This window comes from Aquila chrysaetos, chromosome 5, assembly GCF_900496995.4.
Source record: "Aquila chrysaetos chrysaetos chromosome 5, bAquChr1.4, whole genome shotgun sequence".
NCBI classification, from domain to species: domain Eukaryota; kingdom Metazoa; phylum Chordata; class Aves; order Accipitriformes; family Accipitridae; genus Aquila; species Aquila chrysaetos.
Genome location: NC_044008.1, coordinates 13,569,021 through 13,594,312, shown reverse-complemented (window position 1 = coordinate 13,594,312; position 25,292 = coordinate 13,569,021). Strand labels below are relative to the sequence as shown.

Here is a 25,292-nt window from a genome sequence, read left to right as displayed (position 1 = left end):
ACCAGTACCCCCAATTCCTTCTCCACAGGGCTGCTCTCAATCCCTTCATCCCTAGTCTGTCCTGATACTGGGGACTGCCCCAAACCAGGTGCAGGTCCTTGCACTTGGCTTTGTTGAACCCATAAGGTTCACATGGGCCCACTTCTTGACCTTGTCCAGGTCCCTCTGGATGGCATCCTGTCCCTCAGGTGTGTCAATTGTGCTGTTCAGCTTCGTGTCATCTGCAAACTTGCTGTGGGTGCACTCAATCCCGCTATGTCATTGATGAAGATATTAAACGGTACTGGTCCCAATACGGACCCCTGAGGGATACCACTTGTCACTGATCTCCATCTGGACATTGAGCTGTTGACCACTACCCTCTGGATGTGACCATCCAACCAATTCTTCATCCACCAAAGAGTCCACCCATCAAATCCATCTCTCTCCAATTTAGAGAGAAGGGTGTTGTGCGGGACTGTGTCAAAGGCCTTACAGAACTCCAGAGAGACGACGTGTCTAGCTCTTCCCTTGTCTACTGATGTAGTCACTTTATAGTCAGATAAGGTGTGATATTAATAGCAAGCCTTTTCTTTGGTCTTGTCTGTCCGTTGCTCTAAAAAGTCTTGTTAATGTTTTGGCAGTAGTGACAGCCTTTCTCTGTCCAGGTAGTTGTCTGATTAAAAAGGGTTTGAAAGTCATGCCTCTTACTTCTGATCTGTACTTCTTACATGTGTGACTGACTGTGATGATCTGGCTGAGATTTCTTGGAGCTCCCCTGCAGTTGCTGAAATGTTTTAGGCCTGTGTTAGACTCTTGGTTTCAGACAGAGCTTCCTCTGTCAAGGATTTGTAGGAACAACATAGAAAGCATCCACCTCTAGCACTATCTAACTATTCCAAGTTGAACGGCAGCCTGTATTTGTATGCTGGACTTCACCTATAAGCTGTGAAGGTGCTGTTTCATTATGTAGCTGATGGCTCATTATGAGATTTTTTTTTCCTCCACAGAATTGTCTCTAAATGGCAAATATATTCTCATTCTTCATCTGAGTTAGTAATGTATGATTAACTACTACTGTTATCATGGAATTTTCATTTAAATAGCTTGAAAGGATGGGGCCTGGAGAATATAATGGGCATATCATCCTGCTGGTCCTTACAATGTGAGAGTTATTACTGGCACACCTTCTTCCAGACATGCCAGGTATGCTGTGTTCTCCCAGATTTTACACGAATGCAGCAGGAGGATACTGTCACAGTGATCTCTTATCTCACAGGTAGTAAGAGTTTTTGCCTTTTTGGAAGCCTCTTCTTTCTGGCTTTCAATGTGTAGCCTTGAATTAATTTGCCAATAAAGTCTATGTCACAATAGTACTGTGAACACTCTTCTGAATAGATTCAGTCCTTCAGATCTACCAGTGACTTAATTTTCAAGGGAGGAGAATGTCCTGCTCTAACCTTATCTCCAGGGGAAGGTTCCAAGTCTCCTGCTGCAGAGCTGGATTTAGATGATTCATGGTGCCCATGACATAGATTATCCTAGAAAACTAAAGGTGTATGAGGATTTGGCAGACTTCTGCTTGTTCAACGTTATTCTGGTGCTGGGACCACCTGAATGTGTCAGTAAAGACTCTGTAACCCTGGGAACTGTCTGTTCCCCTAACGTGGGGGGATAGGAGCATCTGTCTTCGAAGTATCACTATCTTGGACTTTATGTGCTGGCCTGTATAGAGGGTTTATTACTTCCCCATGAAGGATATCTCTGCTAACAGCAGGAAGTGATCTGAGCTTTGTGTGTAAAATGAACTGGTTTCTCAGCTCAAGCATGTGGCCAAATTGCACTCCTTTGCAAACCGTAGTCCGTTGTGCTTTGATTTATCTGCCTGGATTGAAAGTATCATTTCTTTAAATTATTTAATTGTATTTCTATTCTTGTCAAACATTTGTTTTGTACCCCAGTTATTACTCTGTTACTAGTCTTACGTAATGAAACAAAATATTTTTAAAGGCTCTGAATAAAAATGTCTAGTTCCTGTTTGTAGACAAGACCTTAATCGGTTGTGCAAAGTGTTTGTTGTCAAATATTCTGCATCTAATCTGATAGTAAATTGACCATCCGCTTGAAGAGCTTTTCCTTTTAAATAGCTTAAGATGAACTGTTGTGCTGGTTTTGGCTGGGGTAGAGTTAATTTTTTTCATAGTAGCTAGTATGGGGCTATGTGTTGGATTTGTGCTGAAAACAGTGTTGATAACGCAGGGGTGTTTTAGTTATTGCTGAGCAGTGCTTACAAGAGCCAAGGGCTTTTCTGCCCCTCGTAGTGCCCTACCAGCGAGGAGGCTGGGGGTGCACGAGGAGTTGGGAGGGGACACAGCTGGGACAGCTGACCCCAACTGTCCCAAGGGACATTCCAGACCATATGACATCATGCCCAGCAATAAAACTAAGGGGAAGGTTGGCTGGGGGCCACTGCTCGGGGACTGGCTGGGGATCGGTCAGTTGGTGGTGCGAATTGTTTTCATTTGCATCACTTGTCTTTCTTGGGTTTTATTTCTCTTTTTTTTTTTTTTTTTGTTATTTTCTTTTTCTTTACATTATTATTGTTGTTGTTGTTACTGTTATTTCAATTATTAAACTGTTCTTATCTCAACCCATGAGTTTTCTCACTTTTACCCTTGCAGTTTTCTCCCCCCCCCCCATCCTGCTGGCAGGGGAAGAGAGTGAGCGGCTATGTGGTGCTTAGTTGCCGGCTGGGGTTAAACCACGACAACTGTAATAATAAGTGCTGTGGTCTCGCTAATATGCACTGTAATGTGGATCATATATTCTACTGTGAATGGTTTTTATACAGTGTGCACCTCATGTCAGCTAAATTTGGTCTGCATCATCAGCCTTACAACTATGGAGGAACTATTAAATACACAAATCTAAAAATAAAATCCTCCTAGGTATGTGCAGAAAAATAAAAATAAAGGAAGATATTTGGTATTAAGCAGGCTGCAAGTTTTTTTTCTGAAAGAAATTTTTCTTGGCTTTATTGAAAATTGAATTCCATATGTCGTGTTCCCCTGAGCCACTTCTTAAGAATGAAGCAAGCAAAAAAAAGTACTGAAATCCTGCCACAAGAGGGCCTTTCTTACAGAGTCTTTGAAAAAATGCTTCTGGGAAAGGATGTGAGCAATCTTTGAACTATCAATGAGGATTAGTTGTGGCCTGCATTCATGTGTCTGTGATATTTGGAAAGACGTTTTGAGTGTGTTGAATTAATTCTTGCCTACCCCATTAGTCATATTTTATAACTATTGTCTGTATGCAGTGGAAGCGCTGCTTGGAGTTCAATATTGGCATGAAAGCATTACTACCACAGAGAGAGATGGATAGATGTCTTAAATATTGTCAAAATACAGAAAACTTACACAATTGTTTTGGGTTTTTTGCAGTTGCCTTGTAGAAGGAGACGCTAAAGAAGAAATCTTGCAGCCTCCAGAGCCTCAGCCAGTACCGCCAATCTTAACACCATCTCCCCCATCAGCTTATCCAACAGTCACTACTGTGTGGCAGGACAATGATAGATACCATCCAAAGCCAGTTTTGCACATGGTTTCGTCAGATCATTCAACAGACCTCAACGAGAATTATAATAAGTCAACAGAACATTCAGGGAGGAATGAACCCAGTGAATGTGCAGAGAAAAGGCTGGAGCGCAACTTAAGTTTTGAGATCAGGAAGGTACCTCTTCAGGAGGGACCACGAAGCTTTGATGGGAACTCCCTGTTGAACAGGGGACATGCAATTAAAATGAAGCCTGTGTCATCCTGTGTAATTGATAAGAGCTTTAAGCCACAGGAACAGATTTCAGGGGATTCATTTGTAGGTGCTTCTCAAAACTCATGTATGGATTGCAGTGTGCCACAGTCTAACACAGCCTTAATAACTTCACCGGAAAGTTTGCAGAGTCAGCAGGTTTCTGATACTCCACCAAGACCAGATCGTCTGCCTCTGACAGAAAAGGGACATGCCACGTGGTCACTGCATGGGCCTGAAAATGCACTGCGTACGTCAGTGTCTGAAGACATGTCTTCAGACATCTTATGTCATGGTGTTAAAACTCTGTCTCTGGTATCAAACACCACAGTTGAACATCCTTCCAGTGATAATGTTGATCATACTACTATTTCCGTTCGAGCACCCCTCTGTTTTACTAATCCTCTTCATTCAGATGATTCTGACACAGATGAGATGAACTTTGATGGAGCCATGAGCAAAAGCGCATCTAATGTTTCAACCGCAAGTGCCACAGTTTCTGCTGCCACGAATACTGAAAATATTTCTGCCAGAAAAGTATTGCCAATGTCTATTGCTAGGCAAGACTTATCAGCTGTAACATGTTCTAAAGATGGCAAAGGTAGGTTTCATCATGGTTCACAAGTGCTACTCTTTAACCTGGTTGCATCTGTAGAGTTGGACAACAAATTTCTTTACAGTGCAATTTTCTAAATGTAAATTTAAACAGTGCAGTATGGCAGCTTCAGAAAGGGTGTAACTCTTTTCCTCCCAGTTTTTGGTTTGCATGTGAGCTGTGTCTGTTACAAGGTACTACAGACCTTGATAAGCTGCTTCAAAAGCTTTATTGTGAGGTATGAATGCATTCTTAATTGCAGGTTTCTGTGTTATTGGTTGGCGTATGTTCTTCTCCATGTCTGGTTTCATGGAAGTGTCTATAATAATGGCAGTTTTTGGTATTCAAAGTATTTTTAACAGGCTTGTCCAAACACACATCAAATTCGTGCTTACTGGTTGATGTGCTGGTCCTAAAAATGTAGATGTAACCTCTTTCACTGTATCAGTCTTTGAAGTTGCTCCTGCATTGGCTCCTGCATTTTAATAGCATTGTAAATATTTAGCCCCGCTTTCCTCTTTTTCTGTACATGGCAGGGGGAGACAAAATAACATTGCTGTTCATCTGAAAAAATCTAAGTTTTGCTTTAGTAGTGCTTTGAAAATTATTCGATTGTTTTTAATCTTTTACTGCTTTTTGGAATTCCTTAAGCAAGGAAAGTTTGCAAGACTGCTTCTGCAAAAAGTTACAACATCATTTATTGAAGGCAAAAGGGTCCTAAAATGTGCAGATTCTGATTTCAGTCAGGCTGGCGCACTTAGATCAGATGGAGGACATAGATGGGAAGAACAAATTAGGCCTTGGTAACTGCCTGTGCAAAGTCCAACAAAACACATAGTAACGCTGTGGAGCTGAAAGGAGAACATGAGTTTTGTATTTGGGTCAGACTCTTGTGCTAGGAGCTCCTTACAGTGATGGCCTTGCTTCAGGAGCCTCTGCAGACTACATGACTTTCTGAGGTGAAATGGTGCTCAGTGTATGATGCAAGATGCAGAACCAGCTGAATTGAAAATACTTGCTTTGTGAACTAAGTTTTCACCAAAAGTCATATATTCAGAAATGTGACCTATTTTGCAGCTTTAAAAACATTTCTGTAGATCTTTTGTGTTATGTATATGCACAAAACAATACTTGCACATATGTGTGTGTTTTTAATGCTGCGACACTTTAAAAATGCTTTGCATAGCAAAGCCCTTTATGTCATAGTTACTTCAATGTTTGTACCAAGCAGTCCTCCTTGGATTTGTTTTTGGTAGATTTGCCTGCTATAGTATTTTTCCAACACTGCTTTTAGCCAGGCTTTTTTCCTTCTTTCCCGGGGCAATCATTGTTTATCACTGTTTAAAAATCGTTACCTCTCTACACATCTCTTTATGTAGCTGCTGTAAGAGCATGCAAATAAAATAAGTGATATAACATAAATACAATAAAGAAATGGGAGAAATGTCACTCAAGAATTTGTTTCATGTAACTGTATATCAGGAAATCCTGAAATAACAGTACAGCCTTTGTGGTGCTGGTGTGTTGCTGATTTCACAGGAATGGCTTAAAATTTTTATATTGGTTTTTTATAATTTATGTCTTGTTATCGAGGGTGTATGTGGTCCCTTTTGTATGATAGTGAGCACTTCCCATTTTATATTCAGGTTGCAGGTCTTGTAATCTACCTCGGACTCAAGAATACAGGGTTAGATTGCTTTGCACCAGTGATCCTAAACCATGTTTTACAGTGTTTTTTTAATTTTCATACTTGTTCAGGACTCTTCTGTTTGAAGCTGGGGATTTGGGTACAATCATCAACGAAGCTTGCCCGTGAGGGTACCAGCACCCTAGTTGCTTAACCATAACTTGGGTGTGCATAGTCTTACCGCGTAATTAAATCCTCTTTTTAGTTCAAATTAAGTGAAAAGTAGTTGTGCCCTGAGGCTAGAAAAAACCCCAAACAGCAACAACAACCCCCCAACAACAACAACAACAAAACAACCCCCAAAATAAAACCCCAAAACTCATTTTCAGTTCATGCATACTCCATAGTGACTTTATTATCTGATTTTTGTAGAGACTATTTCAATAAATGAAGGTTTTCTTATGCTGTATAGTAAACTTGAGATGGAGCTGATGTCAGAGAAGTCACTTTGAACATGTTTGGCTTGTAAAATGGGATAGAGTTCCTGTTCCTGCTGCTAGCATGTTGGCAGGGCAAACTTCATGGCTTCAGTAGTTGAAAAATGTGTTTTCATCTTTTTATGAATCCTGTGTAGAATACAGTTGTCAGATGAGACTTCATATGGCAGCAGCTACTTTGAATTGTTTTAAACCTTTAATTTCTACTCCAAGTTCCTCAGCAGGCTGGAGTGGGGCTTTTGCTGCCAGAACAGCTTGTGTTAGTACACTCCTGAGAGGCGAGAGGGAACAGACTGAGGACAGGATGTGCCACTGGCACCGACCGTATCCATCTCCTCTGGCTCCTATTTACCCTTCTGGCTAGTAAACCTTGTGCTAGACTGTTTTAACTAGTTTATATCAGTGGTGTGGGAGCCAGCCTGGGTGGGCCCTGAGGTGGACTTGGGAAGCAAAACTGAGATTTGGGGCTTTAGAGAAGTGTTTGATGTGGAGCTTCCTAGAACTTACTGTCACACAATGCAGTCCTGAAAAGCAACGTTGCTTAATGTGTTGCACCATGCAATCTAGCTGTGTTGTATTGACTTTGGAAGTGTGGTTAGAGCCACTTAAGAAAAGACAAAAAAAATCACTGCTCATCAGCAGTAAATTACTGTCTTCAGCACAGCTGAAGAGCTCATATATATATATTTGCAACATGCTTCTTACCATAGTTAGGGAGATTCATCAGTGGTGCAGCTAGTAGGCACCAACTGTGTATAGTTACTGGTATCTGTAGAAGAGTTCAAGAAGTCAATGTGTTGTAATGAGCTTAACTCACTTGTGGTGGCTGCAAATAGACATGTAATTGAACTGCAATTAAATTACAGTAACTACTATGGTTACAGTTACTGGCAAGTTACTTGTTCAACAAGCAAATGGTACCATTCCAGGGCAGACTGTTAATTCTACTTATCTTTTGTTTCTGAAAGAATGAAGAAAATGTATTCATTGGAGTTGCTGAGGGTTCTTTTTCTCCAAATTATTCAGACTGAAAATGTATTTTACTTTTTTTTCTCTCATAACACGCAAAGTGATCCTACCCCCTTAATGTGAAGGTAGTGTTGTTAGCATGAAGTTGCTCCAAAGATGTTAGTATGGTAAACCAAAATGTTTTATATTTAGAGCAAATTTTCCTTTTGCTTTAAATTTAATATCAAGTTTAGGATGATCTCCCGTATCAAGAGATCAACTTTTAAAAATGTAGGCGGAAAATTTAAATATGTTTTAACTTATCTAAATGTTGTATTTGATTTAGATGCTGATACTAGTGAAGATTCCTCTCCCCCACTCCCAGAAAGAACACCAGAATCATTTGTATTAGCAAGTGAACAGAGTGAGTTCTTAATGTTTTGTGATAATTGGGGATAAAATGTGAAATGCATTTCAGTATTATATTTGAATGCACCTGCTTTTTTGGTTAATCTTAAAGTGTTGGAGCAAATTGTAAAATAGAATGAAATCTAGCATGTGTAATGGCTTATGTTGAGGTTTCACTTTCACAAACCCTTGAAAACAGTTAAATTATTTCTCATTTTCTGACTAAGCATGCTGTTACATGGTATTTAAGTATATTGGAGACTTTAATATTGTTTTCAGTGGAGCTGGCTTTCAATCTGAAGGGTATGGAAATCAGCTACAGTGGGGAAATGCAGTACAGTTGGGGGATTCCCCAGCTATTTTAGTTTCCTGCTGCTCTGAGGTAGGGCCTGGGAGAACACATGAACAGTGCTTATCTGATTCTCCTTTCTTGGGCAAAGGAAAGAAGATGACATTTCATACTGCACTGCATCTAATGAACAAGCCCAGTTTATTTAAGTTTAACATAGTTTACTCTTTGCCTGTATCGGATGACTGAAAGAGAAAACTGACACTTACAAATGATGTGCTTATATCTTCATATTTCATTCCTCAAGCTAGTAATGGCAGAACACAAAAAGGATTAATTGAAGTGATAAATTAGGTTGATGTTTGGTATCTTCCAAAACACCCAGTTATTTACTGAGGCTTTAGTGTCACTTTGTGAAACTGAAAAATTTTTGGCCGAAGTAGTTAATATAGATATTTTCAGCATAAAAACATTGAAGTTTTGTAAATATGTCCGTTGAGTATCATAAGCATAGGTAGTTCAGAGTCAAAGTGATCCTTTCTTTGGATACTGCAGACTTGCTGCTTTTCTGCAAGTACACAAGAAACAAAGTTTTTTCTTTAAATAAAAAATTATAAAAACTCTTTGGGGCTGGAATCACTAAAAACACTTCAATTTTGATTGTGTTTTTGCATGGTGTCAGTAAAGGACAGATATGTCTGTCCTAACTTTTGTGTTTTCTTTACTTAGTAAGTCTTTTTCAGATCTACTATTACTGCACAGCTGGGGCAACAAAATTTTTAAAACATCATTGAAAAAGAAGCTAGTTTTCCTGTTGATTAGGAATGCCCAAATGAAGGAAAGGAACATCCACAATACAAACACTGCAGTCTTGTGTCTTGAATTATGTTGTGTTTTCCCTTACCTTGAAAGCTCTTCATGTAAAGAGAGATTCATGTTTTTACAAGCATTTAATTTAAAAAAAAGTTCCTTTATAGCACATTTCTAATGCTGTGTTCTAATGCCTCATCATGGAGAGAACTCAAGTATGTTGAGTTTGATTTAATTTTTCCTAGGCACACCCTTGCAGAAGCCAGTTATGATCGCACAGTCTGAGTGGAGCATATTGCGTGATCAGCATCTCCCTGAACAAACAGTCTCTATAGTAAGTATAGGAGACAAGTCTGTACTAATCAGTCATTTTTAGTTCGCTTGGAAGCTACAACAAAAAACAAAGTACATACTTGTGAAAAATTACAGCTGTTGCTCATCTGCAACTGGCCAGTTTTTCTTCTCCCTGAGCTCCTGAACTGATGCATTAAGAGCATGTTTTCTTTCCCAGAAAACTGTCTGATTTTCTAAGTTCAGCAATATTTGTAAAAGTCATCCTTAATATACCTTAAATTATGGCTTTAAGTGTGTAAATATGCTGCTTTTATGGAGCTTGCTCTCTGCCCTTAATTGATCATAGGCTAATCCAAGCTGGAGGAGAATTGCAGTCTCTAGTCTAACCTGCTGCATGAAGAAGGGACTCAGACCAGGCTGCTCAGGGCTTTATCCCGTTGGGTCTTGAAAACCTCCAGAGATGGAGACTTCATATTCTCTGTGGGCAGCCTATTTCACTGCTTGATAAAATTTTTCCTTATATCCATATTTATTTTAAACAAACCCTTTTCTGCCCATCAGATTGTACTTTTCACAACAGTCTACTAGTCATCCAGTGTAAACAGCTGGCAAAACTTCAAAAGCATATAAATCCTCTTTACATTCATGCCTTTTTTTTTTTGTTCATCCCCAATATACTTTACAGCCACCTTTACACACCACTTAAAAATGTGACAAAAAAGATAGATGTGAATTTTCAGGGACTGTAAATTTAGTATGAGAACTAACCTACCTAATTTTGCAAATAATTTGTAATGTGGCTACTTTAACTTTTTATTAAATATTAAGTAAGGTTCTGATAGTAAATTCTTTATTAACTACTGTAGCATGTTTTGTCATGTTATAGCAGGTCAGAAATGCAGAAGCAAGTAGATATTTCCACTGATGATGTATATTGTTTGAAGAAGTTTTCATCATCTTAAATTTTTGGTGTTCTTTTAGTATTTTGGAAGCATTTTATAGAATTATTTAAAATATTTCTTATTAACAGGGTTTGAAAACAACTTCACCTATACTACCTGGTAAGTGATGGAAATTATTTTTTTTTTAAAATACATTTTTCCTACCGAACAAAAATTTTCCTGAACTTGGCTTTTGCTCTGAAGATATCTAAGTATATTGTCAAAACACTGGTATTTCTGGAAGGCCTTCTGTTTTTAAAGCTTATAAGGTTTTCTGAGGAAGCAAGTTACAAGTCTAATTTAAAAATTAATGTTAAACTTTGGGTGTGCTAAAATAATGAAGACCAAAAATACAAAATTTAAATGCATATTATAATGACAGCATTTTTTCAGCTTAGTTAGAACCTTCCCATGTTATTGCAATAGAAATTGTAAAAGTTGGTGAATTAATTTCTTTAACTTCATAAAGACAGGAGTAAACCTGAAATAAGTTCAGCAGTGATATGTGTGTATATATATATATATGTATGTTGCATATTTACCAAAGTGTTTTATTTTTGATCTTCTGAAAAGGCTTCAGTAAGAAGTGTAGGCTATCAGCTGATGTTTAACTTTGCAGCAAGCTGCTTCAGCTGTAAGCTTGTGTCTGCCATGTATCTTCTGTTTATGCTTGAATGGGCTTGTACAGTCCATTTGGAGCTGCATGTAGATTTTTTAAAATAAATTAGTTTTTCAGAAATATTACAGATTTGCTCATAGGGCGTTTATACAAGTAATGCAACACATAGTTACCTATCATGTCTTCTTAAGCACCTTTAGTTTAGAAAGAACGTGAACAGATGCGTTTATATTGATGTATTAAATGGTACTGTGAGCTCTTGCTATAAAAAGGTGCTAGATGGGATTTTAAATATCCATACAAACTTTAAAAAAAAAAGTCCATATCTGTCAAACAGAAATGTGTCACTGTCATTGAACATCAGCTTCATAAACAATTTTGAAGTATGTTTTTTAAAATAGGAGAAATTGGCTTTTAAATCTTTATTTTTTTAAATAATATTTGATGCAAGTTGTGGTCTGGACTGAGCTTTACTTAAAATTAGCGTTCACACAGTGCTGACTAAATGAATGTTACAGTAAGGGGGGTGTGTGTGTGTTTTCCAGATCGCCCTGAAAGAAGCAACAAAACACCAACTGACATTTTACCTCAGATTTCTTTTTCTGGTTCCACTGATACAAGAGGTCAAATTTCAGAATTGCCTGCAGAAGTAACAGATATTGGTAATTACAGTTCATTCAAAACATAATGACTAGATGATTTAAACAGAAGATTCATTAGCAGTACTACTTCGGATAGCTGCTACTACTATCTCCCTCCAACTTGCTGAGGTGCAGAACCCAGCCAAATAAGCCTGCCTTGTCTCTTCAGCATTGCTGAAAGAGGTTTTTCCCAGAATGAGAGATTCAGTCATTCTTCACTTTGTTTTTTAGAGTGTATGAAATACGGAATTATTCAAATGGGAGATGATTTCTGTAGAGCTCTGAAAACTTTCAGAAATAATACCTGAGAAAACTGCTTTGGTATGCAGAGAAGGAAAAAAAAAAATTAATAAATGATAACAAAGGCTGGATGTAATACTGTATTTACTGAAAAGTACTTTCCAAGTGAGGTTTAAATAATGAGCTGTAATTAGATACAAATTCTTTATGTTTGTATTTCCTGTGGCCATAGTGCTTTTAGAGTTCCTAATACTACAAAGTCATTTTCTAGCCCTGAGAATAAAGCTCTTCCATAACAGCTGGAGCATATCTTACACTGATCCTTCTGACTGCTGCCAACATTTGTGAGACTGCATTGTCCGACTGGACAGGAGTATTAAAAATATTTCTTTCCTTAGGTTTTGGTAACCGCTGTGGAAAGCCCAGAGGACCAAGAGAGCCACCTTCAGAATGGACATGATCCAAGAACCAATGGACATACTATCAATAAATTATACTGGAAAACTCAAGTGCCACTGAGAACTAGAAAAATAGTATTCCACTTTTCTGGGAGGCAACTAACACAGAGCAGTGTAGATCTAACTACCAAATGGTACACTCTTACAGTACATCCCATGCAAAACTTTAAACATTGTTCACAACAGTGGATTCCAGTATTACAACTTAACTTTTTGCTGGGGCCATCTACCTGCCTTATTACACTTAGGAGAAAGTATTACATATGATTTATTTTGTAACTTCAAGTATTATTGCCTTAATGTCTTTTAACCCTGTTACACGCTGCTTGTAGACATATGTTAATATAGTAATACTTTTGACAGATTGTGTTTATGGACTACTTTTTGCTAACGTTTGATTACCACGTATGCATTATTTTGTATATGTACAGGGCAAGTAAGTATATAATTTGATAAAGTTGCAATCATAAAATATTAACAGAAGATGTAAGAAATCTCTGCATGATCTAAATTTTTGTGTACCTTATTTGTAAATTATTTGCCCTGAAGTTTTAGAAAATAGTTTCTGGGGTTTTTTACAAAAATTGCTGGACACACACAGCCAGAATTGCAGGTTAGCAGAGATAAAGATTGTAATACATTTTGTAAATTGTAAGCAAAAGGTTATTTTTATATTATATACTGTTTAATTGTCAGACCTAATTTGTTCTGGTTTTCATCTAGTCATGGAGATTCAGTAAGTGCCTTGAAACAGTATTGAATTCTCTTAGCCTGTGTATGTTACTTCAGTGTTTTGAGTTCATCTGGAATTAGATTATAAAAAATATTTGTACGTTTCTAGTATATTTGACCTGCCAGTAAAAGAGAAACCATTCTACATAATCAACACTCCTTAGTTTTCATTTTGATGTTTCATCAGTTGCAATCTTTAGAAAATTCATCTCTATCAACTTTCTGTATAATAGGGTTTTACAGTTTTAATATGGCGTGTTTCTAATTTGGGAAAACCAGAACACACTGGTAAAAGGACTGTTTAAATACCACTGTCTTCTCTTACAAATGGTAAATACCATTTTTGTTGTTCAGCAACTGTGTATGTAAGAAAGCAACTTATATGAAGGTTCACCTAGAGCCCTTGCAGCTACACTGTATCTTGGCAATATATTATGTCAAGAGTTAATCCTTATAAGGATTCCTTACTTAAACTTTTCTGTAATACAATCTTTAAATTAAAGAAAGTCAAAATCTCACTATGGGTGTTTTTACTCTTAGGAAAAAATCTGTATTCAGAAGCAAACTAAAATAGAGTGAAGGATGGCAGTCTGGCTTAGCTTATAGATCTCGTATGTGAACAAAATAGTGAACCTCAGGATTTTATTTTTAGAAACTACTTTAAAAGTTCTGGCTAGCAATGATGCTGGAGAAGTGAAGAATGTTTAGAGGAAAAAAACCCAACTATTTTAGGTAGTGAAACTATTAATCTGATCTTTAGCCATGGAAACATTGCATCCAATTTGCTACTTGTACCTTTAGGGCCTCTCTGCTAAAAGAAAGCTAATGCCCAGATAGCAGCCCTATTATAACTTCCAAGAGGTACGTAACTTGCAATTACTGTCTTTGACTGTGGATTAATCACGATGCATTTGGTACTCATGACAGACTGCCTAGCTGGGGAGCTCTTTCAAAGAACTGTACACACTATAAATGCTTATCTTAACTTCCCATGGATATAGTTTTGCAATTATTCATTTAAAAATAAATAATTCAATTATTTATGTCATTTGGGATAACCTATATCAACTAGATTTCTGCTTTGTAAACAGTTCAGACAGCTGGAATGTCTTGCAGTTGGCAGAATAAAGTTGGCCTGAACTTTGTTCCCCTTCCCCTGCATTGAAGATGATTAGCTTAGACTTCCCCATTTATGGATCTCCTGTGGTTTTGTAATGCACGATGGGCTGTCATCACCACTGGACAGTCCAAATCATTGTAACTTTTTGAAACAACTGTTAAATAAGAAAATTTCCAAATATGTTTTGGATGTACTTCTTCAGGATCATTTCCATATTTCTCTACCAAGAAAATACAGAACTGTGGGGATTGTAGATTTTCTGCTTTCCACGTTTGAATTTCAGTTAGAGCAAGGGCTGACAAAAATCTGTGCACTATATACAGGCCATCTGGTAATGTTTAATTAAAAAGTGCATCCAGGTTCATATTTTTTCCCTTAGATTTGCATGGATTTGGATCATATTCCAGACTGAGTTCATCATGGAAAGTTCTCAGCCTTTCTTTGCTTTAGCAACACAAAACTGCGATTGTCCTGTACAGATTTTTGTATCCTTTGACAGACCTGTTTTAAAACTCACTGTTGCCTGCTTACGTTCATCTGAGATTTATATTTTCACCTAGTTTATTTCAGGTAAACTGACAGATTTAAGTGCAAGGCAAAACCTGCCCAATGTCATTACTTTCTGTATCCACCGTTGTAGGTGGTACAGTGATAAGCGCAGGGTTGGGTGCTGTATGCTGGGTAGTTTCACATCGTAACTTTGAAATGTTATCCAGTCTTAACAGCTTCTTCAAAAAACAGGACCCTTCTTTACTGTGGTTTATTTGAAATTGAATTTAAAGGGGTTTAGAATATTACATTAGTTTGCAAATTATCACTGAATACAGATCTAGACCAAGTCACTTTATACATGTATTGAAATCAATCACAGAATAATCTTTCCTTTCATTTAGCTCCAGTCTTCCGTGTTACTTTTTCCAAAAGCAGTCTTCAACTTCAGTCTCTAGAGCTTTTATCGGGCATACAGTTGACTTGATCACTGTAGCAAAGAACCAGTAACACTACTCAACCCAGCTATTCTTCTTAATAACCACTGCATTGACTTGTTCCTTCAGTATTTTTCTAATATTTTCTAATATTACACTTATTAAATTTTCTACATGTATTAATATTGAACAAATCATGCAGTAAATTATCACATCAAGAAAAGAATGAGTTTTCCATGTTTTAGAAATGTAAATTCTCAAGTCTTAGAAGAAAGCTGACCTCTACTAATATCATTGCTCATCTCTATTATGCAGCATATTTTAGGTTTTGTGTTGATTTGGCAAGTAGCTTTCTACTTCTTAGTAATCAGAGCATTACTTGAGCATTTTTATTTCTTACTTATCTGTTAGGAAAGCCTGCTGCATTTACATGTAGTTTTCCTTAAAGAAGTTTCTAACTTGGGAACTGTGCAGAACAATGAAAAATCTCAAAGAATTACCTCTGGGGTTTTGTATATTGAAATCTTGGATTGGATTTCTTTGGAGACAAATTTCTAAAAGCATGACTGCAGATCAAGTGTGACACAGTGACTGGGCTGCTGGAGTAGTTGCTTTTAGCTGTAGATCATACTGTCTTTAAACAGTTTTTTTTTACTATCTGACAACTGAACACATATATTTGCATTTGAGGATTAAACTGTGTGTTTCAGGTTGTAATTCCCACTGTGTCACATAGCACTTGGTATGAAGTGGCAACTTATGCTTTCATATATAGTAAGTACAAATTCCATGTTTTTAATGGAGTAGTGTTACCACTGCTGGTTTATTTCAAGGTCACTTAGCACAATAATGTATCTCATCTATATCATTGTGCTTTTCACATACTTGATAATACTGTACTACTGGTGACAAGTGGCTCCTCATGTGTTATCTTGTGGATGTGGAAGGAGAGTTGTACAGCAATTAAAGCCACTTTCATCAAAGTTGAGCAGAGGCTTTGGGCTCCAAAGAAGGAGCTGGGCAATGACTGTATCTTAGAGCATCTGCTCTTTGGTGTACCTGAGGATTGAGGAGGTGGTGGTAAGGAAGATGGTTGTGAGGCAGAATTGAGATTAGGGAAGCTCTGTGTAGCCTGGACACTTCTGAGACTGTCTGGCCTCGTGCCAGGCAGACCACCCACAATCCAGCTGTAGCCATGCATAATTTATTCAACTCGTGATTAACGTATCGGTTTAATGTAAGATGGTTAAGAAGTTTTGATGACAATTGGCCAGAACAATTACGATTGTTGAAGCAAGGGAATAAGCTGGTAAAAAGTGAAGATCATGAAGAACCAGGGAAAAAACAATATAAAAATTGCTTTTTTGTTATTATGATTTGCAGTCTGAAAATATTCTTTTTACTGCTAGATCACAGAAGAAATGAGAGCTAAGCCTTAGACTTCCTGGCTGGAAGGAAGGAATGGATTGTCAGCGTTAAGCAGGTGATAAGCATTGGACCACACAGAGCACACTGTAAACAAGACCGTGTTTCTCCCAGTCTTATTTGGCAGTTCAGCTGGGTTAAGAAAAGTTTGCAAACACTGGCAAGGATATCCTAAGGTATAATGACCCAGACATAAAGGCTTTTTTTGTTATTTTTGTTTGTGCTGATTTGTACTAACAGCAGAAGAATAAAGGAATTTGAAAATATAATTTGAGTTTAGTAACTGACTTGCTGGCTTTCAGAGCACTGGAGTGAAAGGGCTTATGTGTTGCAAAGGCAGTGGGAGCAGTAGTAAGGGTGGAAAAGGAAGAAGAGTATCTCTGAGATCTAGTCAGAGTAGTTGGATGATGCTTCTGAGTGGGAAGGACAGAAAGCCAAGACTGCTGCCTGCGAGGTGTGTTCAGGAGAGAACAGAAGGTGTACTAAAAATCAATTTTAACCTTAAAAAAAAAAAAAAGTTTGAACAAGTCACAGTAAGTAGTTATGACTACAAATTGGCTTTATAATATAGCAAGTTACTTGAAATTCATGAACTCAAGCTTTAACGTAGAATATTTCCATTGTGAATATTACCCAGAGGCAAACCAGTGTCTTTTAGGCAAAAATACATGCACAACTATAACCAGATTTTGTTGCAGTCAGGCTGAATTTGTCTAGTTGAGTAACTGTCCATTTATGCTGATATATTTAACTGAAAGTATTTTCTTCCTCCTCTTCCATAATAGGAATATTTGCAGGTCAATAGACTGAATTGATAACTATCATACATCCTAAGTGTACAGTGCCTGATAGAATACTAACCTGATTTACTGACCCTGTTAACAGGAGCTTATGAAGCAAAGTAGCCCTGTCATCTTGTCCAAGAGGTTGGTAACGTGAGCACCTGCCCTGGTGCTGGTTCTTCCATGGATGCTTACAGCACTTTTCCTGCTACCTTCTCTCTTGACTCAGCATTTTCCTCTAATGCATTTCTTTTCCAACTACCATGAGAGGAGTGCCTTTTTTCCAGTAGTTGTCTTGATTTTAGTTGTTTGGTATTTTGCTGCACCAAATTTTATTTTGACTAAATCTTGTATCTGCATTTGTGTCTTCTCTTCCTTTTAGCCATCTGGTACTGTGTCTTTGTGGCCAGGTTAGTCACTCTTATTTAGGCAGATGTAATACCTGATATGATGGGTGAAAATGGACCAAATTCATAAGTGCAAGTGCTTTCTTCTATTCAAGTCTTACTTTGCAGACTTTGCCATAAACAAACAATCCCACATGGGATACTTCCTTCCACTGGCCGCATGGGCTAGATCACTAGGTTGTAACTGGTATGGGACCAAGACTCAGACTTCTGGGGGTTTGTTTCGGTCATGGTGAGAATATAGTGTATTTTGTGTGTAATACAACATCAAGTCAACAGAGAAATACTATGACACAATTTAAAAAGAAAATTGACACAGTGTATCCTAACAGCGTTTATTTTATTCTTTTTTTTCCAACTATTATTTTTCACTCATGCAGCTCAGCTGGAGAGAGCAGAGGTAGCTTACTCCTAAACAAAGTTTAAGTTCAAAGTGTAAATACCTGAAATGATCATGCAGTGACTTCTTTTTTCTTATCTTCATGTTTTTCCAGGGTATCAAGTTACCTAAAAGTGAATTTCTTTAGCCTTGCAGGAGCTTGTGGGCCAAGAAACTGCATACGAATCTTAGGTAGGAAGGCAGCTGATGGAAAGCTGCATACTTTCCTAAAGCAATTGGTTTTGGTTTGAACACAGTTCTCTTTTGGCTGGGATGTAAATGTGGGCTGATGTAACTTTGGTTAGGTAGTAGTCTGCTGGTTTTCATCTCCCATGTGACATCAAGTACATCTGGCAAAACAGTTTTTCTTATTTAGCTGTAGTAAATAGCAGTTTCTCTGCCCTTACTAGTAAGTCAGTAATGCAGTAGTAGGCAGGAAGGTCAAGTGCAAGCAGGGGAGTACAGTGGAAGAGTGCTGGATGTTTAGAAAGCAGCAGTCTTGCAGCAGGGGAGAGAACTGTATTTAAATAAATTTACTTCAGGAACAACAAGAAAATTATTTGGCATACGGCCAAGGAATAACCTTCAGTCCAGACTTGGCACTTCTGAACTGAGAGTGTGACTCTTCCTCCCGGGGAAGGTACTTTGCCTTGCCCAACAAAGGGCTTCTGGGCCCATCACTTCAAGGAAAACAGCTTTGACTGCTGTGTTGGTGGCCAGGCTTGCTTTAAATGTCCCTAAATGCCTGCACAAGTCAGTTATTAATTTTCTCAGGCTGAGGTAGCTTTTGTGCTAGTCACTCCTTGGTATGTCTTCTCTTTGTCCCTCAGTTGCACACCTATTCTTTATATTTGCCCTTCTCATACAGGACCTAGAAAGTATACAAGGTGCTTGCAGATGGTGCTCATTCCAACCTTGGGTTGTGGGACTGCACTAAAGCCTCTGCCAGGCTTCTGACCAGGACCCCTTGTGCTAAAGGCTGTACAAACCAAAAAGGATATGGGTTCCTGCCTGCCCCCCCAGTCACGGGCAGGAGTGCAAGGAACTTGTAGTAGCCCTCTGTGGTGGAAGTAAAAATGACACATGCAATCTAAACAAGATTGTGTTGTGTCTCAGTCAAGGAAAATTCTTAGAGGAGGAAGACAAACAGTGAAATGGCTTTGGAAGAATTAAAGGAAACTTGCAAACTTGAGAGGCAGCATGGAAGAAATTATAAGGTTGGCCTTAAAACTTGGCGAGGACCATGAAGGCTGGCATGACAGGTCAGTCATGCAAAAGTTGATCTCTTAGAACAGCATGAAGGGCAAAAGTAAGGGTGTGGAGGACACTTAAGCTGAAAACAAGTAGTTCTGTTAAGTGTGATGGAAAACACCAGAGCAAGAGGTAATATGAGGATAAATGATGCAATTAGCAAAAGTCTGGAGGGCAGCTGTTCTTTCATGGGCATAAGCAAGACATTTTATTTGTGAAGGTTAAATGAGATGGACAAGAATTCTGAGAAGATAAGGTCTTACATGTTCAGCAGGAAAGACCTGCAAGATCTGACTAGCCCAAATTGGAGCACCTGAAGTCCAGGTGGAAGGGAATAGGCATCAGTGATGGTTGGGATGGTGGCAGCAAGCACAATGATAAGAAGAGTGGGTAGAAAAGGGAAAACAGAGGAGAAAAGGTGTGGTTAAGCCGAATGGAGCTTCAGCTGATGGCTAGGTGTCTATGAAAAGAGAAGAGAAATTGTGTAACACCTTTGTGCAGGAGGAGACAAATCTGGATTGTAAGAGCACACCTATGTGATATTAGGGTTTGTTAGGGACTACTTGGAGTGCCCACGGTGCTAGAAGGCTTGGGGGAGGACTCTCCTGAAGTACACTGGAAGTGTTAAAAAGATGGGAAAGAAGTCAGAAAAAGCATGAGCCACAGGAAGAATAATTTTCAGGATAGCGTGAGGAGGAAAAGGATCCTGCACTTGATGTGTCTGAAATCAAAAAGCCTTTGGAAACTGGTTTGAGAGAAGCCAGGCTGGACATAGTCCAAAAAAAAATCTCAGGAGATGAACACAAGAAGTGAGCATGGAGGTGAAAATGAAAACAAATACTAAATGTTTTGGGGAGCAAAACGCTCAAGCATTACATTTGTCCACGTGCACACACCCGTACAGACACTAAAGAGTGTATTGTGAGGGAAAAGAATAGCTTTTAGGGGAAGAGCAAAAGACAACAGCAAGATGGAGATCAAGGTTAGGATGGAACTGAGGGCAAGCAGAAAAACTTCAGGAGAAGAGATAAAAAATGCATGCATTTGATGGAAGAAAGATGAGTTGTGAAAGAGGTAAGTCAGTGGGAGAAAATGGTGCAGTTAGAGATTCCCTACAGTTAAGGGAGGGCAGAAGTCAAGGAGGATTTGAGGAGCTGAATGAGAGGTATTTCAGCTTCTACAGGGGGACCCCTCACCTGTCATAATTGTTTCTGTGTAAAGCTCACTTCCACATTACCCCTTAAAGCTGTGCATATGAAGGTTTAAGACACTTATTGAAAGTTTACTTCCCTTTCTTTGAGGATGAACATCTGTGTAGACCTGCAGTGAAAATCCCTCAAACCTAGATAAAGAAAAATTCTCTAGCTCAATGCCTCTTCACTCCCACTCCCAGCTGAACTACAAAACACAGGTGATTTTGACCTCTGAGCCTTGTCTGGGATGTTACCATTAAGATATGTGTATGAAAGCTCTGGTTCACTCTTTCTCAAAGGTTTTTCATAATCTTTGCTGTCAACAACATGCAAACAATGTGCAATTTTGTATACATATTCATTGCAGCTGTTGGCTCTCTTGACACATACAGAACTGGAGAACATTAACCTGGTTGGCTGGGACTGAAATGAAGGGTAATGTGATAGACATGACATGACACTGATGTTTATAGTCTTAAAGACAAGAAGATTTACTATCTTGAGGGCTTTTTGTAGCAATATAAGTGCAAACCACTTTAAAATGCTTTAAACTGATAAAGCATAAGCTGAAACAGGGTTCTCCATATGTACAGGCTGGAAATAAGGGCATAGCTTCTTGCAAAGTCAGGTGTTAAGCATCATCAGGGTTTTGCTAATTCAGTTTGAAAGTCTTAAAAACCTGCACTTGACATTGAATATGAGATCAGTACATGTCTGTCCATACCATGAAATCATTAGTGGTCCTGATGCAACTGCAGTTGTGTTTGCAAGTGTACACTTACTTACACAGCTTTCTAACGGACTGCTTCTGCCCTGTCCTGTGTGCCAAACTGCAAAAGTAGCCTCACTCAGCCGCAGGTTCTACGGTATGCTGTTTCTTTTGATTCAGAGCCTTTTCTTGCTGTCTGAGTATCTTTTTATTTCCAAGCATGAAAAGCAGCACTGAAGAGGCCATGCTCAAACTCTGCTTCTAGGGATTTTATTGTTGCTGCTGCTGCCATAGGTGTGATTTGGTAGTGAAAGCTCAAATGCAGTTGGATGATACAAATGTAAGCGAGTGTGCTTGGGGTGCAGTCTGAGTCCTGGTAGCCAGCCAGGTTAGTACAGCTTTCAGCACTGTGCAGTCCCAGGTGCTTTCCTACTCAACTGGGGTTTGCCCGCAGCACTGGGGAGCTCCTAAATATGAAGCTCTTGCCTGCAGCATAACCCCGGCACACTGCAGCAGAGAGAGAAAACTGAGCCAGAGAGGGTTGGACTAGAGAAAGACTAGAAATGAAAATCACCTTGAAATGGGGAGTTTGAGACAAGGCGTTAAGGACTTTGGATAATGCCAGCTTCATGTAACTGAGCAAATATGCAAGCATATACAATTGCATGCAACTACAACTTTGAGAGTTTTCTCGATGCTTGAGGGAGAAGTAACACCTCAACAGTACAAAAAAGTTGCAATTACAGCAGCCCTTCACCAAAGAAGGGCCTTTCATGCTCTGAGGAGTTGAAACAGCTTCCGCAGAAGGTTATGCTGTGTGGGGCTAAAAAGCAGGGCTAAATGCAAAAAACACATTAAACTAGGACGCAGTGTAGCTGGGGCAAGCCACTGCAATGCACTGACTGGCCTGCTGGAACCCTCAGCATATTTTAGGCCTGTTAAGATAGTGAGGAAGTCTGCAGAGTGGTTAGTAAGCCCTGGTAGCATCCAGCAATAGCCAGGCTCTTTCTGACGTGAATTTTTCTGACCATTTCAATATGTTTACTTAATCAAAACACGGGTTTGTTGAGTGTTGGGCCATCAGCTAGAGCTAGAAAATACTGTTTTTTCTGCTGCGATACTGTGGGATCCCCAATCACCTTCAAGATCTGTACCAAATGCTGAACTTCATCACTTCTAAGACTGTACGTGGCAAAAGCTTAGTATTCCCAGTCTTAAAACAGTGAGTAAATAAAATCTTGTTTGCCTGTGTGCTCAAATCTCACAGTCTGAACTTCTGGAGTAAACGGTCTTTCCTTGAAGAGACTTAGCTGAAAACATCTTCTGTTTTGGTCTGTTAAGTCGTTGTTGCAGTAACAGTTGGTTTCTTTAACCACTTGATTCTTGCCCCTGAAAATATAGGGTGTCTGTATGAAAAACTTACTGTGGTGAAGCCAAGGCAAGAAATTAGTTTTGCATTTTGGCTTAAATCCTGCAAACAGTTACGCGAGTAACTTATGCATGTAAACAGCCGTAGTGAGCTCAATGAGGCCATTCATCTGCAGAGTTAAGCATGCATGTAAATGTTTGCAGTTCTGGGGCTCTCGTAAGGAAAGCGGTTAGCTCTCTCTTTGGCAGCGCGACTGAGCTCCACGAATTTCAGCTAGTGAAGTAGAAGTTGTCTTTCACATCTACAATTCCCACTTTGATCCACAGAGTTACAGTCCTTAGTGTAAAAGATAACAGGCATGTAAGAAAATTCATCTTTTGGGTAGGTAGGGCCAAAATCCCATGGAGAGCTTGACTGTCAAGTCAAATGAAGAGCTAGACTTGGTTCAAAGAGGATCCCATTGTTCAAACATGGAGTATCAAAGGCTGTTGCTGAGCTTTTCTGCTTACTGACTCTGCTCACTCTTCACCAGAAGTTGTCTGGTATGTGGTTCCATCCCAGTATATTCTCCACCTCCACCTGCTACATCTCTGGCCTAATGTCAAAAGGACAAAAAAAAAAAAAAATCAGGTTCATGAATCTGAGTATTTTTAAGTCTTTTGCTACATTTGTTCAATTTTTTTATTAGCTCTCTTGCTATTTTCACCTTTTTTAAACGGTGTATTCATTGTTCAAGTGAGCCTGGAGAAGGCGGCAGGAAGAAGACAAATCTTACGAGGAAACATGCAAGCTCTCTGGTGTCCATTGGCTGTAGCTGCTCTCCTTCTACTTGCTGCATCTCCAAAATAGTTTCATAATTTGCTGCATATGCTTTATGGTGAATAATTAACTTTGTAATATCACTTACGCATTTTATCACCACTGCCCAGCACACCTCTCTTTTTAGGAGTTCATTCTTGCATGCACTGAACACAATTATTCTGCTGTAAGTGAGGGAAGGTTGGTTCTGGTACAGTCGAATTCCACATGTTACTCCGGTATCTGAACACAGTTGAACCCACCAGTGAAAGGCTGGCAATTTTGTTTAAAAAATAGTAATGTAGTTTCTAATCTGTATTTCATTAGACACAATTAAAAACTAAAATAGCCATCACCATGAACTCCAGTAAGGAGTCTAGGGTTACATTTCCCATTGACGTGAACAGTCCATTCTATCAGGCTTTTTGGAAAAAGCACTTTTGTGTTGGTTTTTATAAAAGTTAATTAAAAAATGACTCATAACTCAGGTCATGAGATCTGTGGGGAGTAATTTGTGAGCCCTTCAGAAGTGAAACAAGTTGTCTGGATAGAGAAGCTGATCCAAAACATGTTCATAAAATATCATGGTCTCTGCTGGGTGTGTGATAAGAAGTGAGTGTGGCAGAGTTGGGAAGAACAAGGAGCACATAGCTCAGGACCAGAGAGGTGGGAAGAGCTGAACCATAGCAAGAACAAGGAGGGAACTGTCTTTGCCTGTGGGTAATAAAAGGCTGAAGTCAACTTGCTAAGCAGGTTCCCAGTTTTGTAAGATCCTCAGAAGGGCAGAAGAGGTGTGGTTGGGTAACAGGAATGCAGCACAAGGAAGACGCTGCTTTAAACAAATTGGTGGGGTTTGAGTTTCTTAAAAACGTGCAATTGTGTATCAGCCTTTTTGGTTTTGGCTGATCAGGCCCTGGGAATGATTACTACTCCCCAGTGTGGGAGAAAAATTGGTGGTGGGACCTAAAAAAGGAAAACTGATCCTTGAAATGTCCTGGGGTGGGTGGGAGAGGTGGGGAAAAGAAGAATGACAGGTTTAGAAAGCAATCTGTTGTCACCTGTAGATTTTTGAGACCTCAGAGTGACACCTCAACAGTGGCACTTTATGATACAGTTGCCATGTAATGAATACATATTTATCTAAATGTCTGTTGATATGTAAACCACTGATAAGGAAGCAATACAAGTTATTATTCTGATAAAGTAAATCAACCTTTATTATACTTTATGATTAGTGGGACACAACAGTTCTGGAAAGTGTTGTTGCTGAGCAGCTCTTTCCCCTTCTGTGTTCTCAGACAGTAAACTGATACTAGTTTAGTGATGCTGGAAAGAACACTCAAGTGGATTTTTTTGTTTTGTTTTGTTTTAATCCTTCCTTTTGGGAAATAAATTTTCAGACCCTACAAAAATACTTCTACAAGTGATTTAGTTCTTTACAGTTTGGATACTATGTGGCGGTCAAAGTTGTCCTGAATTTACTTCTCCATCATTTCTGCTTTTCACATTTTCAGTTCAGAAAAACTGAAGTCCCACTCAGGCAGCTATTCCACAACAGGGAAGGTGCTCTCGGACTCCTTGATTCATAAGACAGGTGCGTTCTATTCTTATAATTAAAAAAATGAAAGAAGGCAGGTCTCTCCTGGACTTCAGGCACCTGCCAGCCTTCTCTGGGTGATGAAGCCAGAATGGCTCTTATATATCTTCCAGATCAGTCTACAAGATCTAGCTCAACCCTGCCTCCAAGAGAGGTTTAGCTCCTAGAGGTGCAGATTTTCTCTTGGTCCACAGCCCCAGGTGGTGGAAAGTATTTTGGAAGGGACCGGCATTTGTCACTGAACTGAATGCTTTGTGTTTTGGCAATTCAGGGCTCTTGTCCTCACCGCTTCTGGAGCATGTGACATGCTCTAGGGACTTCCTCATAACTCATAAACTGTACAGGTGCTCTTACAGACCACATCATCTGCTTATGTAAATTTATCTTTAAAACAATGAAACAAATCCCCGCATCACTAGAGACCAAAATATACGTTAACAGTAAGATTGAGAGA

General features: G+C 39.0%; 1 protein-coding gene across 1 annotated transcript in view; it reads left to right on the top strand.

Moving 5' to 3' along the window:
- PTPN12 (protein tyrosine phosphatase non-receptor type 12) overlaps positions 1-13,400 on the top strand; it is an 83,359-nt gene extending 69,959 nt beyond the window's left edge. Inside the window, exons 13-18 of the mRNA XM_030014755.2 lie at positions 3,420-4,384; positions 7,797-7,874; positions 9,203-9,291; positions 10,282-10,312; positions 11,357-11,473; positions 12,091-13,400. Of these exons, the coding sequence (XP_029870615.1) occupies positions 3,420-4,384; positions 7,797-7,874; positions 9,203-9,291; positions 10,282-10,312; positions 11,357-11,473; positions 12,091-12,152 (1,342 nt within the window). The 3' untranslated portion in view covers positions 12,153-13,400. The remainder of the gene's footprint in view (positions 1-3,419; positions 4,385-7,796; positions 7,875-9,202; positions 9,292-10,281; positions 10,313-11,356; positions 11,474-12,090) is intronic.
- Positions 13,401-25,292: the final 11,892 nt, after the last annotated feature.